Source organism: Phyllostomus discolor, chromosome 3 (genome assembly GCF_004126475.2).
Source record: "Phyllostomus discolor isolate MPI-MPIP mPhyDis1 chromosome 3, mPhyDis1.pri.v3, whole genome shotgun sequence".
In the NCBI taxonomy this organism is placed as follows: Eukaryota; Metazoa; Chordata; class Mammalia; order Chiroptera; family Phyllostomidae; genus Phyllostomus; species Phyllostomus discolor.
In genome coordinates this window covers 25,203,251-25,230,674 of record NC_040905.2, presented here as the reverse complement: position 1 = coordinate 25,230,674, position 27,424 = coordinate 25,203,251, and the positions used below count along the sequence as shown (strand labels likewise).

Here is a 27,424-nt window from a genome sequence, read left to right as displayed (position 1 = left end):
GCTATTAGGGAAATGTAAATCAGATCTACAATGAGATACACCTCACACCTGGTGAATGGCTATCATCAACAAGACAAGTAATAACAAGTGTTAAAGAGTTTGTGAAGAAACAGGAACTCTCATTCGCTGTTGGTAGGAATGTAAACTGGGACAGCCACTATGAAAACAGTATGGAGGTTCCTCAAAAAACTAAAAATAAAGTTACCATATGTACATTGCAGCCTTATTTAGAGTAGCCAAGACATGGAAACAACCAAAGTGTCCTTCAATAGATAATTGGGTAAAGATATGGTGCATATATACAATGAAATACTGCTCAGCCACAAGAAAAGATGAAGTACTGTCACTTGTGACAACGTGGATGGATCTTGAGAATATCATGCTAAGCAAAATAAGCAGATGGAAAAGGTCAAGAACCATAAGATTTCACTCACAGGTGGAATATAAAATTCAAAGCAACAAATAAACGAACAAGTCAAACAAAAACTCATAGACACAGACAATGGCATGGTGGTTACCAGAGGGAAAGGAGGGTGGAGGGAAGTAGCAAAGGGTAAAGGGGGTCAAATATATGACAAGAGAAAGAGATTTGACTTTGGGTGGTAAACACACAAAGAAAGCACTTCTATATAATTTTATATATATAAAATATATATATATAAATTTTATATATATCTTCTATATAATCTATATAATTTTATTAACCAATGCTACCCAAATAAACTCAATGTTAAAAATTTAAAAAATAGAAAGATCTCCCCGACTGGCGTAGCTCAGTGGATTGAGCGCGGGCTGGGAACCAAAGTGTCCCAGGTTCGATTCCCAGCCAGGGTACATTCCTGGGTTGCAGGCCATAACCCCCAGCAACCACACATCGATCTCTCTCTCTCTCTCTCCCCCCTCCCTTCTCTCCCTAAAAATAAATAAATAAATAAATAAATAAATAAATAAATAAAAATAGAAAGATCTGATCTCGTAGAAAATGTCAAGAATACAACACAGGATTATTAATATAGTCACCATGCTGTACATTACATCCCCAGAACTTATTCATCTTGTAATTGAAAGTTTATACATTTTGACTAACATCTCCCCATTACCCCTGCCCATCCCCCGAAGTCCCTGGCAACCACCACTTTCATCTCTGCTTCTATTTGTTCGACTTCATAGAGATTCCACACATATACTGTCAAAGTCATTTGTGAAATCACAGAGTTGGAAGCACCATGGAAAATCAATGATTTGGGCCCCCTTGTGTATGGAGGATGAATGTCTTAACCAACCTAGAAATGATTCACTTTCCAACCTAACAGCTGTTCAGAGTTTTCCCCGATCTCCCTCAGTGGCTTACTAGCTCACAGTTCCTAAGTGCCATGTAAAGCATTGTCCACCCTGATCATTTCAAATCACCACAGTCTGCAGCAGAAACGTCAGAAGGAGAAGGCAACACAGAAAATAATAAAGCTAATGTAGGTAACTACTAACATTTTATGCATCCATGCAAAATTAAGAAATTTCGGAATTTCCTTGGTCCTTTTTTTTAATTAAAAGGGGAACTGGAGGACTACTGTACACATGGAATGATGTGCTGATAGTCACTGGATCTGCATAATATGGATGTGGGAGTTCAGTATACAATTTTCTTTGCTTTTGTAACTGCTTCAGTTTCCCATAAAGAAAGGTTTTTGAAATTTAGATAAAGGGCGGTTTTATTATTCTGTTCAACAACAAGGTCTGCAAATAATATGCATGAAATCTACAGTACTAACACGAGTTGACTTTTCAGTCACCTATCCAGGAAACATCCCCCATGACCCCAACACAGAGTGTTACAGGGTGAGGTCAGGAAAGGATCTCGTGGAGTTCCTGCCTTGCTCCTTGACCACAAGAGCAGAGGAGCTGCCCACTGAGCACTCAAGCCTGCTGTCCCTATCCGCAGTAACAATCATAACTCCTACTGACTCAGTGTCTGCAACACAAGTCCTGATGAGTTGAAAATTCCTCTATTTTAATGCAGCATTTAAAATTTTTGCCTTGGCAACGAAAAAGTCATTTCCTTCTTAGAGACCATTCTTAATGGGAAAAGCAACAGGCTCACCATAAACACTTAGGAGTTAGGACGTAAGGTTCAAACATTGTCATATAAAGAACTCACACGACTCCATCTAAGAAGACAAGCAACCCAATTTAAAAATGGACAAAGGACTTGAACAGACACTTCTCCAAGGAGGACATACAAAGGATACAGAGACACATGAAAAGATGCTCAGTATCGATAGCTATCAGAGAGGTGCAAATTAAAACCACAATGAGATACCACTTCACACTGGTCAGAATGGCTGTCATAACAAAGCAACAATAAGTTTTGGAGAGGATGTGGATAAAAGGGAACCCTAGTGCACTGTTGGTGGGACTGCAGACTGGTACAAGCACTATAGAAAACAGTATCGAATTTCCTCAGAAAACTAAAAATGGATCTGCCTTTTGACCCAGCAATTCCACTGCTAGAATTATATCCTAAGAACCCTAAAACACTAGTCCAAAAGAACCTATGCACTCCAATGTTCATAGCAGCACAATTTACAATAGCCAAGTGCTGGAAGCAACCTAGGTGCCCATCAGCAAATGAATGGATCAAAAAACTACGGTGCATTTATACAATGGAATTCTATGCAGCAGAAAGAAAGAAGGAGCCCCTACCCTTTGCAACAGCGTGGATGGAACTGGAAAGCATTATGCTAAGCAAAATAAGCCAGGCAGTGAAAGACAAATACCATATGATCTCACCTTTAACAGGAACCTAATCAACAAAACAAACGATCAAGCAAAATATAACCAAAGACACTGAAATAGAGAACAGGCTGACAGTGACCAGAGGGAATTTCAGGGGAAAAGAGGAAGGGTTTGCAGGAATAAGTATAAAGGACACATGGACAAAAACAAAGGGGGAGGTGGAAATGGGAGGGAGGTAGAGAGAGCTGGGGGGGATGGGCTGGGATGGGAGTAAAAGGCAGAAAAATGTACTTGACCAACAATTAAAATAAAAATTTAAAAGGAATAAAAAAAAGAAAAGAAAAAGAAAAAAAACATAGTTATGGTTTTTGGCAGAATCATTATAATTGCTGTATAGATTGATGGAACACAACAAGTGGCTTTTATTACCATGATCACCATTCTAACAACACCAAGTAGACAACTGTGCTATCAAACAAATTTGGTACAGCAGCATATCAAATATGAAACAGGAAACAGTTTTTCTTTATTAAAACATACCCATGGGAATAAATAATGTGCTTAAAAAACCTAAGTAAGAAATTCCAAAAAGAATCTTTTTCCATTTTTACTATATAAAATAACACAATGTTTATTTATAATAATTACTTTGAGAAATAATGGTTCATGATTTGCCAGAATCAGCCTCTCACATAAACTTAATTCTATCTCTATTGTGTAATTAAGCTGTTTTAAAAATTTGTAGGATACAAAGATGTTGGATTGTGCTAATATGGTACTATTTAATTACCAAAAAATTGACCATTGGCAAAGAAATTTAAGTGATCATGAACTTTATGATATTCACCTACCTTTACAAACAGAGATGTAATCTTCTCAGAGGTGTTATAATAATGAGAGATACTGTAGATCATTTTAATTGCATTTATAAGTGTAGGAATAGCATCAATCATGGATATCTGGAAAACACCACAAAAGTTTTCCAGGAAACAAACATCAAATTCAGCAAATACAATAGTCTAATTGTGCTAGCTTAATTAGAATAAAGTTTAGCTACGTGACTTTTACTTAAACTTTAAAGTATTACCTAATACTTTACATAAATATATTTAAGGATCATTTATTATGTAGTCACATGCAGTTAATCAAATCTTGTTTCACTGCAAGAAACATTACCTTTCTTTTAATGACAAGGAGATTGTATTAACTAAGAGTCAACTTTGTAATCTATAAAAGCAGATAGAAGATCAGACAAACACTTGCTCGATGATTCTTCCCACCGTAGTGTGGCTCAGAATGTAAGTGCCAATATTTAATGGAAAGTGGAATGTGTAGCAAATATTTTTTAAATATCACATATAGGTACATCTTTGATAGATTGACAGGTGCGTGGATGGATAGATAGACAGATGAACAGGCAGATATAGATACACATATATAGATACATGTGGATATACACAAATCATTTTCTTAAGAATGAAAAGAGATTTCCAAGACTTTTTGAACAAACCAATATCTACAAACCAAAACACCACACTCAATTCAGCAGGCACAAAAGCGCCATCAGTAGACTGAGTAGAATTCGTTAACTCACAGGGTCACTGCTGTACAAGGGGTCACAGCATTTTTCCAGTGTATACAAATATTTGACATTGTCCTTTGCTTCGTTAGCTGCATCGGTGATTCGAATGTCCATCTCCCGCCAAGTCTAAGTGCAGTACAGAAAAGCGATTTTAATGTGATTATTAATAGAGAAACTTCCCATGTAGCATCTACTAAGTGTCACCATAAGTCCCTTGAGTCAAACTTTCAGTGTGTCCTGTGCCTCTCACATCAAACTGAATCCAGAGGGGTGAAGGACATTGCCACACTGAAGAGCAATTAAAGTTTTTGACTAAATTTTCCAGGTATCTCTTTTATAAAACCTAGTAAATAACTGGGACAGAGCACCCAGGGGCAGCACCTCCCTTCCAACCCACATCTTCTCTTCTCCTCTGGCCCCTGGACCCACTCTGCCCCTCACCCCTGTATTGTCTATCTTCACTGCATGTCCCTAAACTTTTGTTCATCCAATAACGTAGAAATTATCTAGTAACTGCCAATCTGTGCCAGGACTGTGCAATGACCTAGGAACTTCAAAATGGACAAACATCTAAATGTAGGAGAAGCAAAATGATGCACAAGCCAGCACATTCAACTGACTTCATGGAAGTCCTACTAATATTTCTGAACTATAGCACAACGAAATGATTGCATTCTTTGAGCAATGATATAAAGGAAGTCTAAAGTAGTTGCTGAAACAAATTATTATTGATTATTTAAATCATTTTCATAGATTGAAACATCCATGCAAACAGCTAATGAATATTCTTAAATGGCCCCAAAGCCCGGTGTGGTCGGCACCTCTATGATGGTCCCCAGGGAGCACTGACTCCTGGTATTTGTGTTCTTGTGTCATCCTCACCCCTCGATTGTGGGCAGAGGCTAGCTATTCCCTTCTAATAAACAGAATGTGACAAAAGTGATAGGATGTCACTTCTGGAATTCATTTATAAAAGCTGTGGCTTCTATGTTGTTTGCTCTCTCACAATCTGCCTCTTCCTCCTAAGGGAAGCCAGCTGCCACATGGTGAGGAGCCCAATGGAGAGAGGCCCACGTGGGAAAGAACTGAAGGAAGCCTCCAGCCAACAGCCACCAAGGAACTAAACCCTGCAACAACAACCACATGAGCGACTCGGAAGCAGATGCTCCCCAGCTGAGCCTGCCCAGGAGGTGACACCCCTACTTCGACCTCATGAGAGATCCTGAGTCAGAGGCACCCACATAAACCTGCACCCAAATTCCTGACCCACAGATTGTGGGTTACTAAACGTGTAAGTTGCTAAGTTTGGGGGTAAACTGTAACACAGCAGTATAAAACTAATATGCCAGGACTAAAATATTTATAAAGTAAGTTTTCATTATTATTACTCCTAGTTGGTCTTAATTCATAATGTACACAGTCATGTTATGGTATTCCATCTTAATTACATGCAATGCCCTCTTATAATACCTATACATATAAGTACATCTGCCAACAAATACCTTTACTTCAAAGGCTATTCCCACAATACCCAAAATTACAATAGGGAAAATTATTCAATCTTAAAGTTTTTTTCTTGAAGGTATAGTAATAGTTTTCTATTCTTAATCACTCTCTGACCTAAAATTCCCATTTCATAAAGCAAAAGTACGTGGCTGACAACCTTGAGAAGTTTCGACTTGGCAGCAGCAAGCACTGCCAACACAGCCTTCACATCCGGGCTTTTCAGTTGGTCCAAAAGGTAGTTAAACTTAGAGAGTCTTTTTTTCCAGTGCTCCAGCTCTGCTCGGGGCCCAAGGTCATCCGCCTCCTTCCGCAGCTGATTGTTCTCAGCGAGGACCTGAGAGGCACAGGACAAACGTGAACCACTGAACAGAGCTGGAAATATGAACATCATACAAACGCAAAAAATAAGGAAATGATTGATGCTTTCTCCATCATGCTGTATTTTTAATCGTTTGCAGGCTTTGAATGACAGCCTTTAACTAACTTAACATGTATCCATTTTTAAAAACTTCTACAAAAATAGTTAACTTGTTCTAACTGCAAATTATTTATTTAAGGGGTTTTCATAAATTTTTGGAGGGCCCAACCTCAGCAAGTTTCCTTGGCTATTCATTTACTTATGTGCAACCTTGAAGCAATACAACCTTAGGAAGCTCCCAGGACTTAAATTAGTTAATTTTTTTAAGATTTTATGTATTTATTTTTAGAGAGGGAAGGGAGGGAGATAGATAGAGAGAGAGAGAGAGAGAGAGAGAGAGAGAAACATCAATCAATGTGCGGTTGCTGGGGGTCATGGCCTGTAACCCAGGCATGTACCCTGACTGGGAATCAAACCTGCGACACTGGTTCGCAGCCTGCGCTCAATCCACTGAGCTATGCCAGCCAGGGCTTAATTTTTTAAAAGATTTTATTTATTTATTTCTAGACAGAGGGGAAGGGAGAGAAACATCAATGTGTGCTTGCCTCTTGTGCACCACCCAGCCCCCACTGGGCACTCAGCCTGCAATCCAGGCATGTGCCCTGACTGGGAATCAAACTGGCAACCCTTTGGTTCACAAGCCAGCACTCAATTCACCGAGCCACACCAGGCAGGGCACTGTTGGCTAATTTTAATTGTGTTTACTTTTTGATATAATGTCCACCTTCACTTAGGACTTTTTTGAAAATATTGTTTAAGTTAAATCTCAGGATCTCTTTTGCAGGACACACAAAATTAGAAAACTCTTTCTATTTCTACAAATGTGCTCATCAAAGTAAATCATACTGAGGGAAAAAATAGCAAAGTGCTGCCTTCTCGTTGTGCGAGTATACGGAGTCGCCAACTTTCATCTTAGAATTCTCACTACCTCTTCCTAACTAATGACTATAATAAAGCCATGTGAACCTGTCGCCTCTTCAGAGACTCTTAAAATATTAGGCAAATATGCCTTCTTCCATTAGCTAGTTCGGGATTGTGGCAACAGGAACTGATGTTTGGTTTCTGGAACTTACCTGCTCTGTTTGTTTGATCCACACTTTCATACAACCTTCGACTTTTTCCAAAGTCTCAGGGTTATTAGCTAGAGTCAAGTAGTCTATTGGTTCCTTCAGGGTTTTCAGTTCAAATATGTCACACTTTTGAAGGTTCACCTGATTAAAATGAAAATTAAATAATAAGGTGATGCTTTTTAAATACACAAATACACACACACACACACACACACACACACACTGGGTGATCCCTCGGCTTAGAAGTATCTTAAGGGGGTCCTCTAGTCTAAACTGCCCTGCTCTGTGCAGAAAGACCCTGATGGCACAGTGGGACATAAGATGCCCAGTCCCCCCACACTCTGAGCACACCACTCAAGAAGATGGATTCTGAGGTCAACTTTGGGGTCAAAAAGGAACAAAGACTGAACTAGAGAGGAAGGAAGACATAACATCACAGATTTGGGGAATTAATAGGAAACTTGAAAATTAAACAGTCAACTCATGAAGCCAAAGACAGTGGGGAGGCTTCAGGAAAACTGATTTGGAGGGGAGTAATTTCTAATCTATCACATTCACATTTGGAAATGTTCTCTTGTCCTTGCCCAATAACATCTTTATAGTTAGCAAGTTCAGTGCCAAACACATAGATTTGTTTGGGGAGGGAAAAAAAAGAAAAGGGTAGAAAAGGATGTGTGCTGAATTTTGACTTGATAATGAGACCTAGTAATAGAAAATGGACCCCGATATTTAATGAGGGCATTTTCCTTCTGGTACCTGTGCACCTGATGCTGTGAATCTCTAAATTCAGATCTCACACCCAATGTCACTTTACCAGCCACAGAGCTAATACATCTCTCAACTGGTTCAGAACCAGCAGGATCAGATGTGGTTATTTGCCATGCTAAGTGCCAACGTGGCCAAAGATCCACTTTACAAAGCCCAGGCCCTAAGGGCTTCCTGGTGAACCAAGGTCGAACTAAAGAGCGTGCTAGGAGACGTGGAAGGTGGAAGGAACAAGCTGGGGTGTACTGGGCACCAGATGCTGGGATCGCACTCTCCTTCTATTTTTATTTTTTGTTTACTTTTGATTGTTATTCTATTACTGTTGTCCCAATTTTCCCCCTTTGTCCTCTTGTGCCCATCCCACACCCCCACCCCTGCTCCCACAGTCCATCCCCACACCATTGTCCATGTCTGTGAGTCATAACACTTGTTCTTCGACTGGTCCCTTCCCCCTTCTTTTCCCCCTTATCCCTCTTCCTGGTCTCCTCCGGCTGCTGTCAGTCTGTTCCATGGTCTATGTCTCTGGTTCTATTTTGCTCGTTAGTCTATTTTGTTCATTAGATTCCTTGTATAAATGAGACCATACAGTATCTGGCTTATTTCACTTAGCATAATTCTCCCCAGACTCTGTTTAAAACCAGCAGAGACAGTGGCCCGCAGAGGGAAGCCGTGCCCCTGCCGCCACAGCCTGCTGCAACGAGACACTGCAGCACCCAGACAGACCCTAAACATTTCCTGTTTTCTTCACTTGGCTTCCAAACAAAGCCCTGCCCTCTCTGACCCCCAACAGCCCGAGTCTTGGCCCCGATGCCCACCCCTGTTCAGACACCCTGTCAGCCCCAGCCCCATGGGGCCCAGAGGTACCACTTTGTCCTCCCTGGGCCTGGCCTCCTCTATTGGTGCTTTGCACACTGCTGCCCTCTGACAGAGCTCTGAAAACCCACCGGGGCAGCCACGTGCCTCCACTCCCCTGTGCCTTTGCTCAGGCTGCCCCAGCTTGGAAGGCCCTCCCACCTCCACCCCCTGCCTCTCCCACTCTGCACTTTCCAGTTGCCATGTAGACAGGACTCGTTGGTTTTCAGGGAGGGCTCTGGGTCCCGTGAGGCAACACTGCCTCCCTCCTGTAGGGGGATCCATCCACTTTTTAAAATACTTCTGCTACAAAATGAAGTATATTCATAGGAAAGTATGGCTTTTTTACATACAGTAACAATTTAATTTGGTTCAAGTTGCATTTTACTATGGGCTGAACCATGGTTAATTGCTAATATAACAACTATGTTAGCTGGAATCATCCTGCTCCAGTCCGGATGAAGTTTACGACAGTCACTCATTCCACATCCTTTAGGAAGCCTCCTACCACCTCCTTCCCCCCTTCCCAATTTCCCAGTGGGTCTCAGTGTTCCTTGGAGTGGGGTGAGCATCACGCTGTATTTGGTACCATGGGATCCATTCCCCTCTCTCCCATCCATGCCTCGGATGGGCTGTCATCTACCCCAGTAAGCACTGACAAAGGCTTACTGCAGGCAGGACAAATTTTGGCTCACCTTTGCCACACTTATTCTTAAAGGCCCTTTGGTCACTGGCTGAACCACAGGACCTGGCCCACTCTCTCCCTCTAGATATGTGCCAATTTCTCCTCTCTCCTTGTCGGGATTGCCTGCATCCCTACCCACCACCCATGCCCACACCCACACCCTCACCCACACATGTTCTCCATCCAAGTTCCTTCCTTCTGTCATGCAGAGCAATAGCACAAATATTTCATATTTTGCAGCCACACACCTGAAATGCATGAGCCTTCCTTCATAGTCAACATGTCAACGGAGTCTCTGATGCATTAATCACTCCAAACTATGGGGATTGAAATCTAGTCGCCACCCTATCTTGAGGGGCAATAAAAGTGCCCATGAAATTGTTTCAAGATTTGCAAGGGGGTGGACTTAAGACTATGTAAGAGAACTATTGCACACATCTGTGTGGATTTGTTCACCCTCCAGCCTTTTGAAGAAATAACTTACTCGTTCTTACCTTCTCCCTCAGACTCTCCTGCGCACTGGACAGGACACTGACAAAGCCTTCCAGGGAGCTCAAGAAGTCCTGCCGAATGCTGGACGCTTCCTGAAGCCCCTCGAGCTCGCCCCAGCCCTGGCTCGTGGCCCTGAGAGCCGGAATGAAGATGTCTGACAGCAGATGCCTCATGCTGTTGAGCAGGCCCCCGTCTGTGGCATCTAGCATATTAAAGCTCACCTCCTGGAAAACAAAGAGGAGATCCTTTTCTGTAAAAATTACCTCCAGTCACAACATAGCTACTAAGTCTTCTCTGAATGCTGTTATTAACCAACCATCCTGTGGATGGAAATAAAGACCAGTCAAATGAGAAAAGCAAAGGCTAGTGCTTCGGAGCTCGCTCAAACTCCACCACCATCACTTGCATTTTGGCAGAGACTCACAGACAGGCAGGGGAGTGTGAGAGCATTCCAGTGGAATGCCCTGACTGCAGGCTGCTGGCCGAGAGAAGCTGGAAGAAGGCTAACTAGAAGTGAGGCATCCTGTGTGACTGGTTAGCGGTGCACATTTGGCTTTCTCTGGTTGGGCCCAGGGAAGGCCACTGGAAATGTGGACAAAAATCAATACTGACAAATAGGCTGGCTACCTGGGTTGTTTACTGTAGGTAGGGGGTCACTTTCCTGGGCAGGCTGCTACAGTCGCAGCTCAAACTTCTATTTTTTTAATTGATTTATTTTAGAGAGAGAGAAAGGAAAGGTGTGGGGGTAGAGAGAGAGAGTGAGACTTGTTGTTCCACACATTTATGTACTCATTGGTTGATTCTTGTCTGTGCCCTGACTGGGGATCAAGCCTGTTCCCTTGGCATATCAGACAATGCTCCAACCAACTGAGCTAACCAGCCAGGGCTCAGAGTTCTATATTTACATATGATCTTGCCACTGTCTGTTTTTCTATTCAGTGTCTCCGTGCAGTAAATTTTAATTTTCATACTCTGGTTAAGACATAGCTTCATACTATCCTAAATCTCAATCATCACAATAAAAGAATGAAATAAAAATAGAACATAAGATGTTTACCAGTTTATCTACACCATGCAAATATAACTATAAAGGGCAGGGGAGACATGTAAACATGAACTTTATTTTTCACAAAAAAATAAAGTTATATGTTCACTTTTAAAAGTTTTATTTTAAATGTATGAAATTTGCCATAAAATAAATCATTTATGGAGAATTCTTTTCAAAAGGAGAGACTTTGCTGTGACCGGTGTGGCTCAGTGTGGCCAGTGTTGTCCCACAAAGCTAAAGGTCGCCAGTTCAATTCCCAGTCAGAGCACATGCCTAGTTTATGGGTTCGGTTGCCAGCTGGAGCGTCTGCAAGAGGCAACCAATACATGTTTCTCTCTCACATCAGTATTTCTCTTCTTCTCTTCCTCCCTCCCTTCTCCTCTCTCTAGAAGTAAATAAATCAATTTTTTAAAAGGGCAGCTCACTGTGACACACACACAAAAAAAAATGTTATATCAATTTTTGTTAATAAATTGACTATTTAGTCCTCTTACCTAATAGATTTAAAGGAAATGTCCTCTTAATTGTTTGCTTGTAATGCTTTTAAAAATACTTCTTTGAAAGTAGATTTAGATACTTAATGAATATTTAATAAACAATGGGCATCTTCCCTGGAACTTATGTGATCTCGGTGAGCGAGTGCAGGGTTGCTCTGGCCCTTACCTGGTGGATGTTCTCAGGGGTGACGGCCCTGGAAGGGTCTGTCCTGATGAAGAACACGCACATGCCAGTGAGAGCAACGTCTTTTCCCTCTGTCACAAACACTTTAGGTTTTTTAATCTTTCCAGAAAGAGGGTCTGCTCCTCCTGGAGAGCTATGTTGTCCTACAAAGGCAAAAGAATTTTAATTTCACCACTGCTATTTGCACTTCACATGGTCGCATCTTGGTATGAAGTTTCCTTGTTGAAATATTGTCGTACTGGCTCATCCATGTGCCTTACAAAGTCCACCACTTGGGCAATCTCTAGCCTGAGCCCTAAAGAATCTAAAAGGATCGGTTTGTTTCAAAATTGTTGCTTTAGGGGGAGGGAAACAGGAAGAAGAGAAACAGGAATAAGAACGACTGGCCCAGAGCAAATTCTTGCTAAAGCTATAAAAGTCACCCGTGTCACAATGGGCCTTCACAGGGGGCAGTGAGAGGGGGGAGACAGGGGACATCATCTGTTGGCACGTGCCGTGTGCCAGGGCCTCTGTGTGCTTGGAATCTTGTCCACGTTACTAAAACTCCCTACAATCCTGAAGGCCACTGTGACAGGTCCCAAGTCACAGCCAGCAGGTGCAGAGCCACGATCAAAAACCAGCTCTAACTGTAAAACTCCAGACCTCCACCTCCCCCACTGCTCCTTCTCTGCAATAGTCTGGCTGGCCCTTTACTACAGTGCTAGAGTCAGGCCCGTGGTGGACGGTGTGCCCTGCAGAGCCACACTCTCAGGGCTTCAGCCTTGGGCTGCACAGGGTGCACAGCACTGCCTAGCCATGTGACCTACGGCAAGTTATTTAATCTTCCGGTGCTTTCGTTTTGTCATCTGAAAAATGGAAATAATACTACTAAAACCCAGCATCTGGAATTGTTGTAAGGATTAAATAAGTTAATACCTGGAAAGCCCTTAGAAAAGCATATCAAAATACTAACTCACTAACCATTATCATTATTATTATCTGAAAATTCATTTGTGGTCATCCAAGCATGTAGCTCATGTAGCTCGTGTAAGTACACAGAGTACACTCTGAGGTATTCCACTGTGCTCTCATCTGCTCAAGAAAGTGTTAGGTCTCCAAATGAGCTGGTGGCTCAAGCAAGACTATTGGGGTAGGAGCAAGGTTATTAGTGCTGATGAAAGGAGCTGTGGAGGGGAGTGGACTGGAAGGTGAATCCTAAGACCCTGCATTTAGAACCGCTTAGAGGAATCAGCTCCTAGGGCTCTTTCTTCCTCACGGTGCGGGTCTAGAGACGTGGACCAGGGTGATGACAATGAACCCCTTCTAGAAAGGTAACCAGAAGACCTCTCTCGTTCAAAATTGTGTCCCACTTCTGACTACTGTCTTCTAGGTCTCATGAGGAAGATGTTAAACTAGAAGTTCCAACAAGGCATGATGATATGATAGGTATCAGAAACAAAGAGAGATTTAAGGCAAAAAGGAATTCCTGCAGAAACTTCAAAGTGTCCTAGAACTGAGTAAACATCTCATGCACATAAGGATTTAAAATTCTCCAGAGAGTGTAGACTGAGAAAGGATCTGGTGAGAACGGCTGTGCTGTGCAAAGGGTGTGGGTGTGAGTGCTTCCTTTACACCTCAGGTCAGTGCTTCCTTTGCACCTGTCCCAGGCTGCCCAGGATTAGCGCATTCCTTTCCCAGGATCTGGGACTGCCAATGCTAAAGGCAGGCAAGTCTCAGGCAAACCAGGATCATTGGTCACCATAGTCAAGGAACAGACTCTTCAACTACCTAAAGCCCAACTACCTACCGAGTCTGTTTTGTGTCTCCTCGAGTTTCAGGAAAAATTGGAATGGGATATGACACCTCCCTCAAAAGCCTAAGCACAGCGAGCAGCAGGGCACATAGACAGAAACTGGGCTGAACTGGGAGCTGGTGACACGTCCGTGGATGGCAGGGACAAGAAGTGGGAAGGGTTTCTAGTGAACCAGGTGGGACGCCCCTGAAAGGACAGTGAGCCTGGAGCCATGTTAAATCATGCTCAAGAGGAGTGCAAGGAGGACAAAAGAACAGAGCCAGTCGGGTGGCGTATGCTGCCCAGACACGAGAGCAGCAGGCAATGGCCATCGGGAGGACAACACATCGTCAACGGGTACACAGCCAGTGCAACCAGTGGCCATCTCCGGAAAACTCACCACGGTGCCCACAAGAGAAAGGGCCCAGAGAGTGCAAGGTCAGCAGCTCATGCCAGTGCTAGTCCAATGGAAACTTTCCTACCATCTCTTAGGTCTCGTCGCTGCCTACTTCAAGCCTGTCACAGTCAGAACCTGTGGCTAACACAATGCAGACAAGGGGTGGGAGGATAAGAAGAGAAAGCAGAGGATCATATACAAATATCAACCTTCAGAGACCCCTGCTGGGGGGGGGAGGTAGGGAGAGGGCCAGGAATAAAGATTTGACCTTAGATCAGCTAGTGTTCATCAACTGGACACTTTTAGTTTCTGAACTGAGAATAGGTGTGTAATTTGATGCAACCGTAGGAATTTTTCTTATCTAAGAATATCCGGAAAAATCATGCGATAGTCTGAATTGTAATACAAAGTCAGAAGAAAAACTACACCCACCGAAAAGGACTAAAAAGACAGTGGGAAACAAAAATAAACTTTTTTTATGTTCAAGTCGCATAAACGCTTCTCGTCCGATGTAAGATTGACACATAAAGGCTCTTTCACCCAGGATGTAGTTCATAAATGAACACACATTTCAGGAGCTTTGCACTCCGGGACAGAATTCAACACTTGCATATTATTTTGATTTTTTCATTTAAAATATAATATACTTTGTGACCATAAAACATCAGATAGATAATTTTGAGAAAACGCTAGTCATTTAGATTTTGCATGCATAATTTCCTCAGTTTTTAAACAAAAAACCACTGATACTGTATACCAATAGCAATAACCATTTCCCCTTTCTTCAAAAAGGTAATAAAAGGTCCATGTGATATTATAATATAATCATAATATATTTGTTTATGTCACTAGTGTGGCTTTAAAATTGTATGAATGTACATAAAAGTAGAATGGGATTTGCCCGTTGAATCCACACAAAGATTTACAACTTTCCCTTAAGTGAAAATGACTAAATTTATCATTCAATATTACTCATTTAAATCATAGTTAGTAGAAAATAAACATAATGTGATATTTAACTGGAGAACTCATGTAAGGCTTATTGGCAAAAATTCCTATGTTAAAAAGAAATAGTGCCTACATAGAGAAGAAACAGATGCCCCTCAGTTCTAGAACATAATTGCGTGAAATGAGCCAGCGAGTAAAGAAAGGAAGTCTCAAAATGTAAATAACTTTATTGTTCCTTAATGACTAGCACAGCCTGCAAAAGTAAACAAAACATCCCAAATAAAGACAGAACAACCAGGCTAAATACCCATCATTCCCTGTCCCCTTTCCTGAAGGTAAAAATAGCACCTGGGCCTCACTGCCCCCACCCCTGCACCTCACCGCTCCCTGCCCAGCTCCCACAGTGGCCTTCTGTTTCATGCCATCCTCTGTTAAACTGACCAGCACATTCCTGGGTTGGGTCACATCAAACGTGGATACCTGTTTCTGCTACCTCCACATCCTGATAGTAAAACATGAGGTGACGAAGACCTCCAACAGCAAAAAGCTGATCGATTCTTTCAATCTGGGGGCAAAAAAAAAAAGGCAAAGTTACAACTTTGTTCTGAATCAGCATTTATTATCACCTTTCTTATTTGGATAGGACTGCAGCTGATGCAAACCGTATATGAGGCATCTATTTCTTTTAACATAAAACCATGATGAATAAATGCCTCACATTATAAGAACTCAATTAAAAAAATAATTCAATTAATCATAAAAATATTTGCTAAATATGCACATTTGAAGAGATTATCTGTCCATTTTTTATAATTTCCCAAAGCATTGAGCTGTTGAAAGAAGATAGAAATATAGATCAGCGTTTCATTTTCATTCAATTGCAGATCAGAGAGAACAAACCTTTCAATACCTAAAACCCAGTCTAACACACTAGGGAAAACTCTTAATGTTAGAATGCAATAGTTATTGGAAAATGCTGTGAGAACACATGACCGTGGAACAGTCCGGCCAATAGGAACCCGGACCCTAGCCCCACCCACCACACCCATGAAGTCCACTGGAGTCCATCTAGAGGTCTGCCCACTGGCTGCAACCGATGAAAGGGCTTTCTCTAAGTAGTCTATAGCACAGCTTTGAACTCAAATTGGCAGAAAAGGGTAAAACCTACACATCCATTAGGATGGCTGCTATCAAAACAAACAGAAGATAACACATGCTAGCAAGGATGTGGAGAAACTGGACCCCTCGTGCACTGCTGCTGGGAATGTGAAATGTCACTGTGGAAAACGGTATGGCTCTTGTCGTCAAAACATCAAAAATAGCATCGCTATATGATCCTGAAATTCCACCTCTGGGTATACATGCAAAAGAACTGAAAGCAAGATCTTACAGAAATATTTCTGTACACCCATGTTCTAAGCATTCATAGCAGCATTATTCACAGTAGCCAAAAGGTAAAAGCAACCTGAATGTTCCCTGACAGATGGATAAACAAAATGTGGCACATACACTTAAAATTAATTAAGATGGTAAATGTTATGCTATGTATATTTTGCCACAATTTAAATTTTTAAAGGATAAAATCTAGCTCAAAATTTTTAATGTGAAAACCCTCTTCAATTTCTACCATGTTATAAATAGAACCATTAAATCTGAGGGAAAGCAAGGTGCCCTGTTTTCTTTGTCACGTTCCCTTGCCTGAGGATGCTACAGGGATGAGCAGGATGCACTTCATGAGATTACCCTCCAAAGCCAAGGAGGTGGTGAGAGATACTTTCGTCACGGCCGTAGTGAAACCCCTGCCCCTGTAGCCTAGCCTGTCAGCCTGAGCCAGCATGCTGCCTTTACCTCCAGGCTTTAATATTGCTGAGTCCTGAATATGACATAGTAGTTTCACTTGGGTTCCCGTACTTCAGAATTGTTATTCATTCACCCTACCCGCATTATCCCAAACCCAGATGTCTGAATGAGGAAGTAAGGCAGAGGTAAGCAATGCACCTTGGGAACAAACTCTCCAAGACCAAATCAGCTATGGGACTCTGTCTCCTTCTATGCCTCTCTCTATGTTTGGGGGAAAATGTTATCTAGATTCTGGTATGATGAAGATTAAATGGGATACCAGATGAAAATCACTTAGAAGAGAAACTGACACATGGTCAATATCCAAAAAATGTTAGCTGTGATGAGAAAGACGAGGAGGAGAAAAAGGGCATTTCCTCAGCCTCTTACTGATTGATCCTACAGTTTAGCCATTTCAGTGTTATCCACCCTTAACGTCCCACTGACTCCAGTTAACTCCACCGGGGTGCCCAGCAGGAGGGAGCAAGCGAGTGCTCGAGTGCTGGAGCCGACTCACCCAGGCTCGTGGCAGCCAACTGATCACAGCTCCTCCCAACGTAACCTTAGTTACACTGTGTTGGCAGTCTGGAATCAGCCACGGGGGAGTATTTACGTGGCATAAGTCAGCACACATTTACTTTGTGCTCCCCTCCACCCTCTTGCCCAAAGCTCGCTGTTAAACACTTATAAGCCTACCACTGAAAAGCGTCAACAGTGTGACCCTCGTTCAACAAACGGGGTGCTCTCTTTCTCTTACACTCTCTCTCTCCCCCTCCCTCTCAGTCCAATAAGTTAAAAAAGAAAAACCTCAGGAACCATCACAGGACTCCTGGTATGTTTCTTCCCTGCCCAGGAAATTATATCCTTCAGAAGTTTGATTTTCCCAACCAAAGTCAAATCACATCATAATTTTGGGGGGGAATTCATGGCAGAAAATGGAAGTCAAGGTCAGAAACAAAGTTAACCAGATCCAGATGCCAGAGTCAAAGCCAGGAAACAATGACACAATTCAGTCTTCCAGGTTAGGACAAGATAAGTTCAAAAAAAAAACAACCTAAAATTAAATAAAATAAAGTAAACTAAAATAAAATAATAAAATAAAATAAATAAAATAAAATAAAATAAATCAGCCTCTGAGAGGAGACTCTGTCCTCCAAAGTTCAGGTTCCAAAATGGCACCTGAGCCCAGCTTCACCGGATTCAGAGAGATGCAGACACTGCAGTCAGAACCATGGAAATTAAATGACAATTACACGTGCCCCATTCACCACAAACACCTGGCGAGCCCTAAGCTCATTCTGCCATCATCTGTACAGAACCAGAATGGAGTCCTGTCCATGTCAAAAACAGGCACCCTCCAAGGCCCAGCACAGGACCCTGCCATAGGACAGTGTCGGCAGACCCTCCATGCCCTCCATAACCAAGTCAGTGAGAACTCAAGTGCATCGCACCTGACTCCCCTCAAGAACGGCATCCTCCACTTCGGCTTTGGTCAAGTCCACGCAGGAAGCCACAATGGCAAATAAGTAGGCATGCCTGCCGTCCAGACGAGCCCGCCTGGCTTCCTTCTCCTCCTTCAGTCTTTGCTGCAGGAAAGGGACAAAAATGTTATGCGGCAACTGCTGTTCTAAAATGGACTCATTTTGCAATAACTTCATACAATTGTTGCTTTTTCAAGTCTTAGTATTCAGAAAACAAGTAGCTTTGTTTTAATGATACCAGTTTTATGTACTGTCTTCTATTTTTAGAAAGAATGTTATTTCTATCATGAAAATAGCATTGTTTTGAAATTGCATACTACATTTAAGCCAAAAGAAATAACACTCATCTGTCATCCAGAAATTACTACTGTTAACATTTTGTTCTAAATCTTTACAGACTTTTTTCTATGCATATATAAGCATTCAACACACACACACACAAAAAGACTCCCATTTTTGTAAATATTCCCTAAGCCATTAAAGAAATATTCTTCTACATTAGCTTCTATCTTCATTGTCTACAGATTCATATATGGTCTTGAAATTAATTTCTGAATACCATTAATTACTTTTAAACTGTTACTTACAATAATAAGGCATCTTCAATATAACCAATGTTAGCAGGTTGAAGCATAGATATCTTTCCAAATGCACTGTACTCATAAAACATATGCAAATGAATGCACAAATCTCCATATTATACTATAACATTTTTCATGCATTATCCCTTAATAATACATCACAGACTTATTCCAGTTTAATACAGACTATTCCTACCTGTGTAATATATGCAAAAAGTTCAACAGTATGGATGTACCATAATGTATTCAACAATTTTGCCCTTGATGGACATTCAGCTTCCAATTCATTTCTTTAATTAAGTGCATTACCTTTAATGCCATGAATGAAGATATAATTTTCTAAGAAAGAAATGGAGAATGGAAAGACAAGAAGGGGAAGAAGTTTGGGGAACACCAGTATGCCAGAGCAAGGAGGGCAAGAAGAACAAACGGGGAAGGCTGAGCAGGAAGAGAGACAGAAAGGAAACCAGGAGGCAGCACCACCACCAACCCATGGAGAGTGGCCAGTAGTGCTAATGGGATAGAAGATCAGTCTGGTCACTTAGGATATCCCCAGTAATTGTGTCTACAGGGTGGCTACAGAATCCCACATTTCCTTTTGCAATGTGGCCATCCTACTAACATTTCAAGAGATGGATTCTATTTACCCTCCTATTGAATTTCGCTTGCTCTGTGATCAGTTTTCACCAAAAGAATGTGGTGAGAAGTAAGACTACATAACATCCTAGGCTAGACCTTAGGGAACCTTTAGCTTCTGCCTTTGCACTTGGGAGTGCTCTTGGAACCCAACCGCCATGCTATGAGAAGTCCACGCTACATGGGGAAAACACATGGAGAACCACCAAGGTATTCTGGTCCACAGCTCCAGTCGACCTCCTAGCTGACTGACACCCAGCAGCAACTTCAAAACTGTCTTAGGCATTCCAACCTAGTCAAGCCTACAGATAACTGCAACCCAACCAAGGCCATGTGAAACAGAAGAACAGCCCAGCTGAGCCCAGTCACCCACAGAACTGAGAGAAACAAAACAGCTATTGTTGCTTTAAGCTGTTGAGTTCTGGTGTGGTTTGTTATGCAGCAGTAGGTAACAGAGTAATCCTTGTTGGAATAATTTTATTGGTTGGACAGAAAATAAATGGATGTATACTTGAGAAAAGGATGATTGGGGAAAGAGAAAGTAAAGCTACTGAACATCAACTACTCTTTCTAGAAGCTCAACTCTAAAGGAAATGTTTTCAGAGCTCTATTAAAAAGCATGCTAAGCACTGAGTATGTTCTTACAAACACTGATTGTTCTGTCTCCTAATGACAAGTAATAGGAAGTGCTAGTAGACAGAGCGAAATTTAGAGCCAACGAACTACTTAAAGTATAAAAACTTTTAGGAAAAGTAAAGCTAAAAGTTGGGGGTTTCATTTTTCTGACTGAAAGGACTACCTAAGAGAAGCTGGGGGTAAGGTTTTAAAAAAAAAAAACTAAACAATATATCTATTTCCTTGACATTTCTCTAAAAAGAAACTAACACAAGTCCTGACACAAAATACGCATCCATAAACTTCAAGTACAAGTAAATTGAAATCTCTTTCACCCTGGCTGGTGTGGCTCAGCATACTTTGTGTGCTGGCAGGCAAGCCAAAGGGTTGCCAGTTCAATTCCCAGTTAGGGCACATGCCTGAGTTGTGGGCCAAGTCCCCAAAGGGGGTGGATAAGAGGCAACTACCCATTGATGTTTCTCTCCCTCTTCTTCTCCCTCCCTTCCCCTCTCTAAAAAATAAAGAAATAAAATCTTTAAAATCATATTTTAAAAAATTAAATCTATTTCAAATGTGGCTAAAACCAGGAATATGTCCTGTTGTTTTGACTATTTTCTACCTTCTTTCCTGTCTGAACAGAATAAAATGCTTTTCTCAGAGTGATCTCTCTGAGTTCGCACTAAATGTCTTCAGCAGCTTAAGAACACAGTGGGAAACCAGGGGAGCCAGGAACTGAGCAACAAAACAACGTGGCAAATACTGGGTAGCCAAAAAGAACTTTAAAAAGTGGAGAGCCAGAACAGTTGGGCAGGTGGTAAAGCAACTAAAGGCTTGCAAAGAATATAGAGACTTAAATAAGGTTCTACCTCAACTACACATTACTGGAAAGCCTAATTTTATAAGATTTCGAAGGAAAAAATACGAATGTTCTGGTGGAAGAAAGGAGAGATTGGTCCCAAAACAGAACACTAATTATCCTGTTTTTACTTAACTATTACAGAGAAAAAATACTTCCAAAGCAGGTTGATGTATACAAAACAAATTACCAATGAATGTGTCTTCACAGCACATGTTTTCAGAGCTATGTTAAAGAGCACGTTAAGCACAGTTGTTCTGACTCCTAATGACAAGTGATAGGAAGTAAACCCAGTGCCACTCACAGGAAAGGCCACAGTGTTGATCAGTCTCAACTTTCACTGCCCTTCATATGAGGTAACCTGGTACCACGAGGGGCTTCTTTTCCCTACCACAAAAGGTCAATAATATCAAACAAATATTTAGCGATCAGATCAGCGCATTGTCGGTCCATAAACTGAAGCCTGCAGCTCTCTGGCTGCTTGGGAACGGCAGCAACAGCAGTCAGATGACCAGCTGTCTGGAGGCCGCTTGTCCTGCTGGCCTTTGTAAGGTCCAGGGCCCTTGGACAGGGAGAGCAGAGTGGGATTAAGAGGGCCAGAGACAAAGGATGGGTTGTTTTTTAAGAATCCCATCCAAACTGTTTTGCATTGCATGTGTGAGCACTGACTGATGAGGGTGGGGAGAATGGCCAGAAACCTATTCGATGTCCTAGGACATCTACAACAAACCCTTAAAATATCTCTGCATTTTGTTGACAAGGAATGTTACTACCACCTAGGAATTAAAGAGTGATTACTGTGAGAAGAGTGAAAACTGGGAGCTGCTTTCAGGGCGGGGCGACTTCGGGCAGACAAACAGGCCCTGGCGTCAGAGTGGGGCTGTAGGTTCCAGCCCCAGCTCTGCCCCGGAGTGCACAACCTTGCCTCTGTCATTTAACCTCACGAGGCTTCAGTTTCCACAGCTCCAAAATCAAAGTGCTGAACTAGGTGACAGCTAAGTTCCATTCCCTCTCTAACGTTTGGGCTACTTCTCATCAGTTCAACAGTTAACGGACCAGAGACATGAGATTTTAAAGAACAAATCTCAATGAAATCCCATGTGTTTTCATAACAAAGCTCTGTGATTTTTTTCTCATGATAAAACCCACCCATCCAATTTTTAATATGCTGACCTTTGCCTTTAACTCTGTAGAACCCAAGCCCAATCTACCTGTCTGTATACAGAAACTCAGTATGAACTACCGTATTTTGCCATGCATAATGCACAACCACTTTTCATGTGCATTATACATGGGATTATTTTACCCATGGTATGTAATCATTATAGCCATGTATAATGCACACCCTTAGTTTTCACTCAAAAAAGTGTACATTATACACAGCAAAATATGATACACATTTCATTTTGACTGCAGGTTGATAATCCCCAAGTATGTGAGAGACCTTATCTCATCTGTAAAAAGAAGAAATAGGAAAGGTATTTGTGAGATTGTATGAAGTCAACCAGCATGGAATTAAAATGGCATGGCCAAGGCTTTGACCTTGAACATCAAAATTCAGGTGAAACCAACTTTTTAATAATGATTTTTTAACTGCACAAATGTGTGAACTCCCTTCACCCTTAGAAAGCTCAGACCCAAGCCCTCTGACACCACTGGCAGCCAGAAGTGGTCTAGACTAGGAGCTCCTTTGTGGCTGAGCAGGGACGCCCACTCCGCAATCTTCATAAAGGTGTCAGGCTACATTTTGCTCTGTTTGCCCTGGTTGTACTGCTAGTCATGAACCTGCTGGTCATCATGGCTTACTGTGCTTAGGTTTAATGGTCACAAAAGCCCTATGAAGGAGGCATTATTATCACTGCACACGAAAACTGAGACCGTGGACCTATTAACAACTTTCCAAAAAGCCCACAGCTATGTCAGTGGCTGGGCTGAGGATCAAGCTCTGGCGTGTCCCAGGGCCAGGCCAACAAGCAGGGCATCCTACACAATGAAGAATTTGCATCCATTCAAATTCATATTCCATAAACCGTGTTTTTTCTTTAAATCCACTCAAGAGTTTCTAAGGTACAGTGTGGGGAGACCCCATATATACTGCATGGGTTATAGGAGTTGTGAGTGGAAAGTGGAGTAAAATAGCACCACTCTCTGAGTTACACTGGTGGTATTTTAGTACCAGGATGGACTGGTGTCCAGCTGGCTTCCAGGGGACGTGCCCTCTGTCCAGCTCTCCCATCACACTTCTTGTCTCAGCAAATGGTAACTCCAGTCCCATCCTCAACTCCTAAAAGTATCTCCAAGGCGGGCTCCCTGCTGGGGTAGCCAGTAGGCTGGGCTCCATGCTTCCCCGCTCCTCACTGCTTCCACTGAACAAGTTCATTTTTATCTACATCATACCGCATATTCCAGGTCCCCTTAGTTTGCTTTCACACAGCAAAGTGTGTGCGGCAGGAAATGGGTTCTGCAACCAAAAAAAAAATGTGTATATATATATGTATATGTGTATGTGTGTATATATATAATTGTATAATATATATTATATATCTTGTGATATATATCCTATAATATATATTATATATAATATCCTATATTATATATAGTGTCCTTATATTATATCCTATTATATATGTATGTGTGTGTGTATATATGTGTGTGTGTGTGTGTATCCCTGTTTTTTAGGTGATATGATTATCCATGTAGCAGGTCTGAATCTGGGAAAGAGATCTGTCTTAATGAGGTCTGGTGCACATATTTGAATGAATACATGCTGTTTGTTTGGTTTGGGTGGCTTGTTCTTCTATGTACATATATGCATATGACATGTCACAAACGCAGTAGAGGTGAGGGGAGTATAACATAGATTAAAATCCCCACTGGCAATAACTGTAAATAATGTGGAGTCCATGAATTACGGTTGAAACTCCTTGTCTTAAATCTCCAAAGTAAATAACTTCTGAAACTGATTTTGCTTTGCCTCTCAATATCCATCTCAAGTCTACAGATAATGAATCACCTGATGAACACAGTGCTAAAAAGGCCAAGGATCTGGGTTTGCTCATCTTGGGCCTGTTAGCATCACTTGATTGATTCCATCTTCCTCAACTGTGGATGAATCAGGAAAAATCCATGAGAGGAAAAAAATTACTCAAAGTATATGCCTGGCTGAAAGGCCTAGTTATTGGTAAGATATGTAGTTCTCTTCTTTTTTACAGAGGCTACCCAAAAAGCCCAGGCTGGTTTAGCTCATCTGTCTACCATATATACTACCTGATCCTCCTTATGTCCTAAAGAGTAAAATAAAATAAATATCAACTGAATCTCACCATTCCTACAAAAGTATCAGCTCCACAGGAAGCGATGTTTTCTGTTATTTTTGCAATTTCTCCAGTGCCCAGGACAGACCTGCCATGTAGTAGAGCCTCCACTGATATCTAATCAGTGGATAAATTAACCATATTAATCATTTTGCAAGTCACTCTCAAGTAATTGAGGGCTGAAACCATTTATTTCAGCTCAATATGAGTCCACTATTGCAGGCTCAGAATTCAGTCAATAAGTTCTAGGTCTTCGATGCTGTTGTGACTCCAGCATAAACCACGGCATGAAATTCTGCCACTAGTATGAACAGAGCAGAGCTCTCTCAGTTCACAGCAAGTACCACCGACCGTGCTCAGCCTGCATCCCATCTAGGTGTGATGAACTAAGAACACTGAGGGGAGCAGCCATCCTGTTACAGGGTGCAGCCAAGAGAGGGGACCCCAAATAGGCATTTGAAATGGGGTCCAGAACTCAAGGTGTCCAGGAGATTTTAAGATGTCTCCACCCCTTCCCCCACAGGTGTGAGTTGGGGGAAGGGGCACACAGAGCAAGAACATGCAGGGAAGCTTTGCAGCTAATCCATGGCATGGTCATTTAACATACCTATAGCCTTTGGCTGGTCACTTAGATATGCTAAACAGCTATGGCCATGCTCAAGGCCAGGGGGATGGAAAGGGACCTCCCTCCAAGATGTGACTTGGGGGCAGGTCCCCCGAGTTACAGTGCCTGCGTGGGAGCTCGGAGATGATTGGCTCCATGACATGGGGTGACACCTGCCCAGACCCACGATGGACACCAGAAAAGCTGGAGAAGACAGCAGATTGAGGGCAAGTGTGCCCGAGTGTAGGAGGAGTCAGAAATGGGGCTTCAGAGGAAGACTGGTGCAGGGATTTAAACCCAGACATGGCAGCCACTGAGGGAAGAACCACGCGGCCTTGACAGAGTGGAGATTCCCGCAGCCCTGAGAGAGAGAACCACACGGCTCTGGCAGAGTGGGGACTCCCATGGCCCTGGGAGAGAGGACCACGTGCCTTTGCCAGAGTGGGGACCCCTGCAGCTTTAGAAGGGGGAACCACCACCTGGTTTTAGCAGAGATCCCGGCAACTCAGCTGAGGGTGCTGGGAACCCAGGGAGGTGTCCCAGTTGAGATGGAGTACTAACTGGGAAGAACCAGAGGACTGCCTGAGCCATGGACTTCTATTTCCTTTCCTGAGATACGGTACTCTGGACTGGGCAAAGGGGGAAGAAAGGAAGGACTGTCTGTTTGTGGGTGTTTTAAAAGGGACTTTAGGATTTTTGATAAAGACATCAGGTCACTACTTTAAGTTTGTATAGCATTAAATAAACATTTCCTTTCCTTTTCACAAATCTCTGGCATTGAGAGACGTCTTTCCTCGGGCAGCGGACATAATGGACCTGGGGGCTTCTTCCAGTAATAGTATATCGTCCCAGGCCCCCCTTGTTTGTTCTGTAACAATCCTACTTGGTATCACTTAGGGTCCTATCTACAAGGTTTACCCAATCTCCACGTCTCTCAACAAAGAGAAGCCGCCCTTTGCCTTCCAGCATTTTCATTTCTACCCACAGGGTTTCCCCTCCAGGAGAGGCTGTTCTGTGATGCTTCCTAGATGTCCAAACTTGCTCTTTAATTGGCTGGGAGAACCACAGTTTGATGACTCTCTGGTCCTCAGTGTGCTTTTCCCATCTTGCCTTTTCTTCCTCCCCTTTCATTTCACTTCTCCAGGTGAAGGGCCACAGCTGCAAAGGAAGCGCTGTACCTCTTTGGTGCATTAAGAGCACTTCAGCGAAGTGGCTTCTGGAAGGGAAAGACTTCCCAGGCTGGCTAATACACTCACAGCAGGTGCTACAGTGAAGCCTCTTTTATTTCACAAGAGCTGTACACATGTACACACACACACACACACACACACACACATTGCCAAGAGACAGCACTCCAACTGAGCAGGTCCCATCAATTTCCCAGTGTCCCAAGAGTAAGCTCTGGAATCTTCTCTATTCTCTCTGGAGTATTTTTCAGAACCTCTCAATCTCTTATCATATACTAACTCCCTTACCAGCCATTCATTCCAGGCAAATAAAGATCCCCTCTTTAACCTTCTACTACGTGTGGATTATTCACCTAAGCCAACCCAAAACGCACTGCAGGGGTTTCCCCATCATCACAACCTCCTCTGCCTCCAACCTTCCGTCATCCAAATTCTAACCCGGACTTCTTTTTCCACATACCGAATTTCTAGACCTGATCGAGACTTAGCGGACCTTCCCATGGCCATGAGTTCTATCTGACCCCCGCCCCACAGTGGTTCCACTCCAAAACCTGAAATAACACACTTGTGGAATTCCAAGAGCTCCTCTGGCAGCAGAGACCAAATAATTCAAGGCGTTTTCACCCACATGATGAAGAATATATAACATGTCACTATTCACATTGTATAGGACACAAGGATGAAATGCCCAAACTTCCCTTATTCACCACAATAAACCAGAATGCTTAAAGCTGGCTGCTCATTAGAATCCCTGGGTGCTTTAAAATACTGATGCCTGGGCCTCTCGTCCCAGGAAACTCTGACTTCTCCCGTCCAGAGCAGGCCCTGTCTATGCTTTTCCTGTAAGGCTCCTCGGGCGGTTCCAGGGTGCGGTGCCGCCTGGAAACACCACCCTGGAGGAGCCTGTGGTGTGGACTGATCATAACTGAGCAGTAAGTGCTACCAGGCTCTCACGCGAGGGAGGACCTTCATGGTGAAACCCAGGGGTGTAAAGTTTGGGCCCCTTCAACTCCAGACCTCTTGTCTTTCCCTCGTTGCTACAGTTGTGAACAGATTGATAGGAAGGACCACATCAGCCCCATGAGGCCTGGAAGTGCTCTTCCCGCCACACCATGGAGCACAGAGCCCAGCACCAAGCAGTCATTCAACAGGTACTTGTGGACTAGGTGAAGTCTGCCCTCAGTCACACTTTCTCAGGGTCTAGCAATGGTGTGATTATCACACAGGCATCTTGGGCATCAACTCATTCAGGCTCAAGGGTACTTGCTTGGGTCATGACAAATAGGATGTATCTCCTCCTCACTCCCCAGCTAAGTCTTGTAGCCATTCACTTCCTGACACTTCAGGGAAATTGTTTTGACCT

The 27,424-nt window shown here is 42.6% G+C and overlaps 1 protein-coding gene across 2 annotated transcripts in view; it reads right to left on the bottom strand.

Annotated features, from left to right (window-relative positions):
* DNAH5 (dynein axonemal heavy chain 5) overlaps positions 1 to 27,424 on the bottom strand; it is a 244,307-nt gene that overhangs the window by 179,453 nt on the left and 37,430 nt on the right. For both annotated transcript variants that reach the window (XM_036020259.1, XM_036020258.1), the window contains exons 2-9: positions 18,239 to 18,373; positions 15,429 to 15,513; positions 11,815 to 11,975; positions 10,106 to 10,327; positions 7,313 to 7,450; positions 5,979 to 6,155; positions 4,328 to 4,441; positions 3,585 to 3,692 (exon numbers count right to left, since the gene is read on the bottom strand). In XM_036020259.1, coding sequence (XP_035876152.1) covers positions 3,585 to 3,692; positions 4,328 to 4,441; positions 5,979 to 6,155; positions 7,313 to 7,450; positions 10,106 to 10,327; positions 11,815 to 11,975; positions 15,429 to 15,513; positions 18,239 to 18,373 — 1,140 coding nt within the window. The remainder of the gene's footprint in view (positions 1 to 3,584; positions 3,693 to 4,327; positions 4,442 to 5,978; positions 6,156 to 7,312; positions 7,451 to 10,105; positions 10,328 to 11,814; positions 11,976 to 15,428; positions 15,514 to 18,238; positions 18,374 to 27,424) is intronic.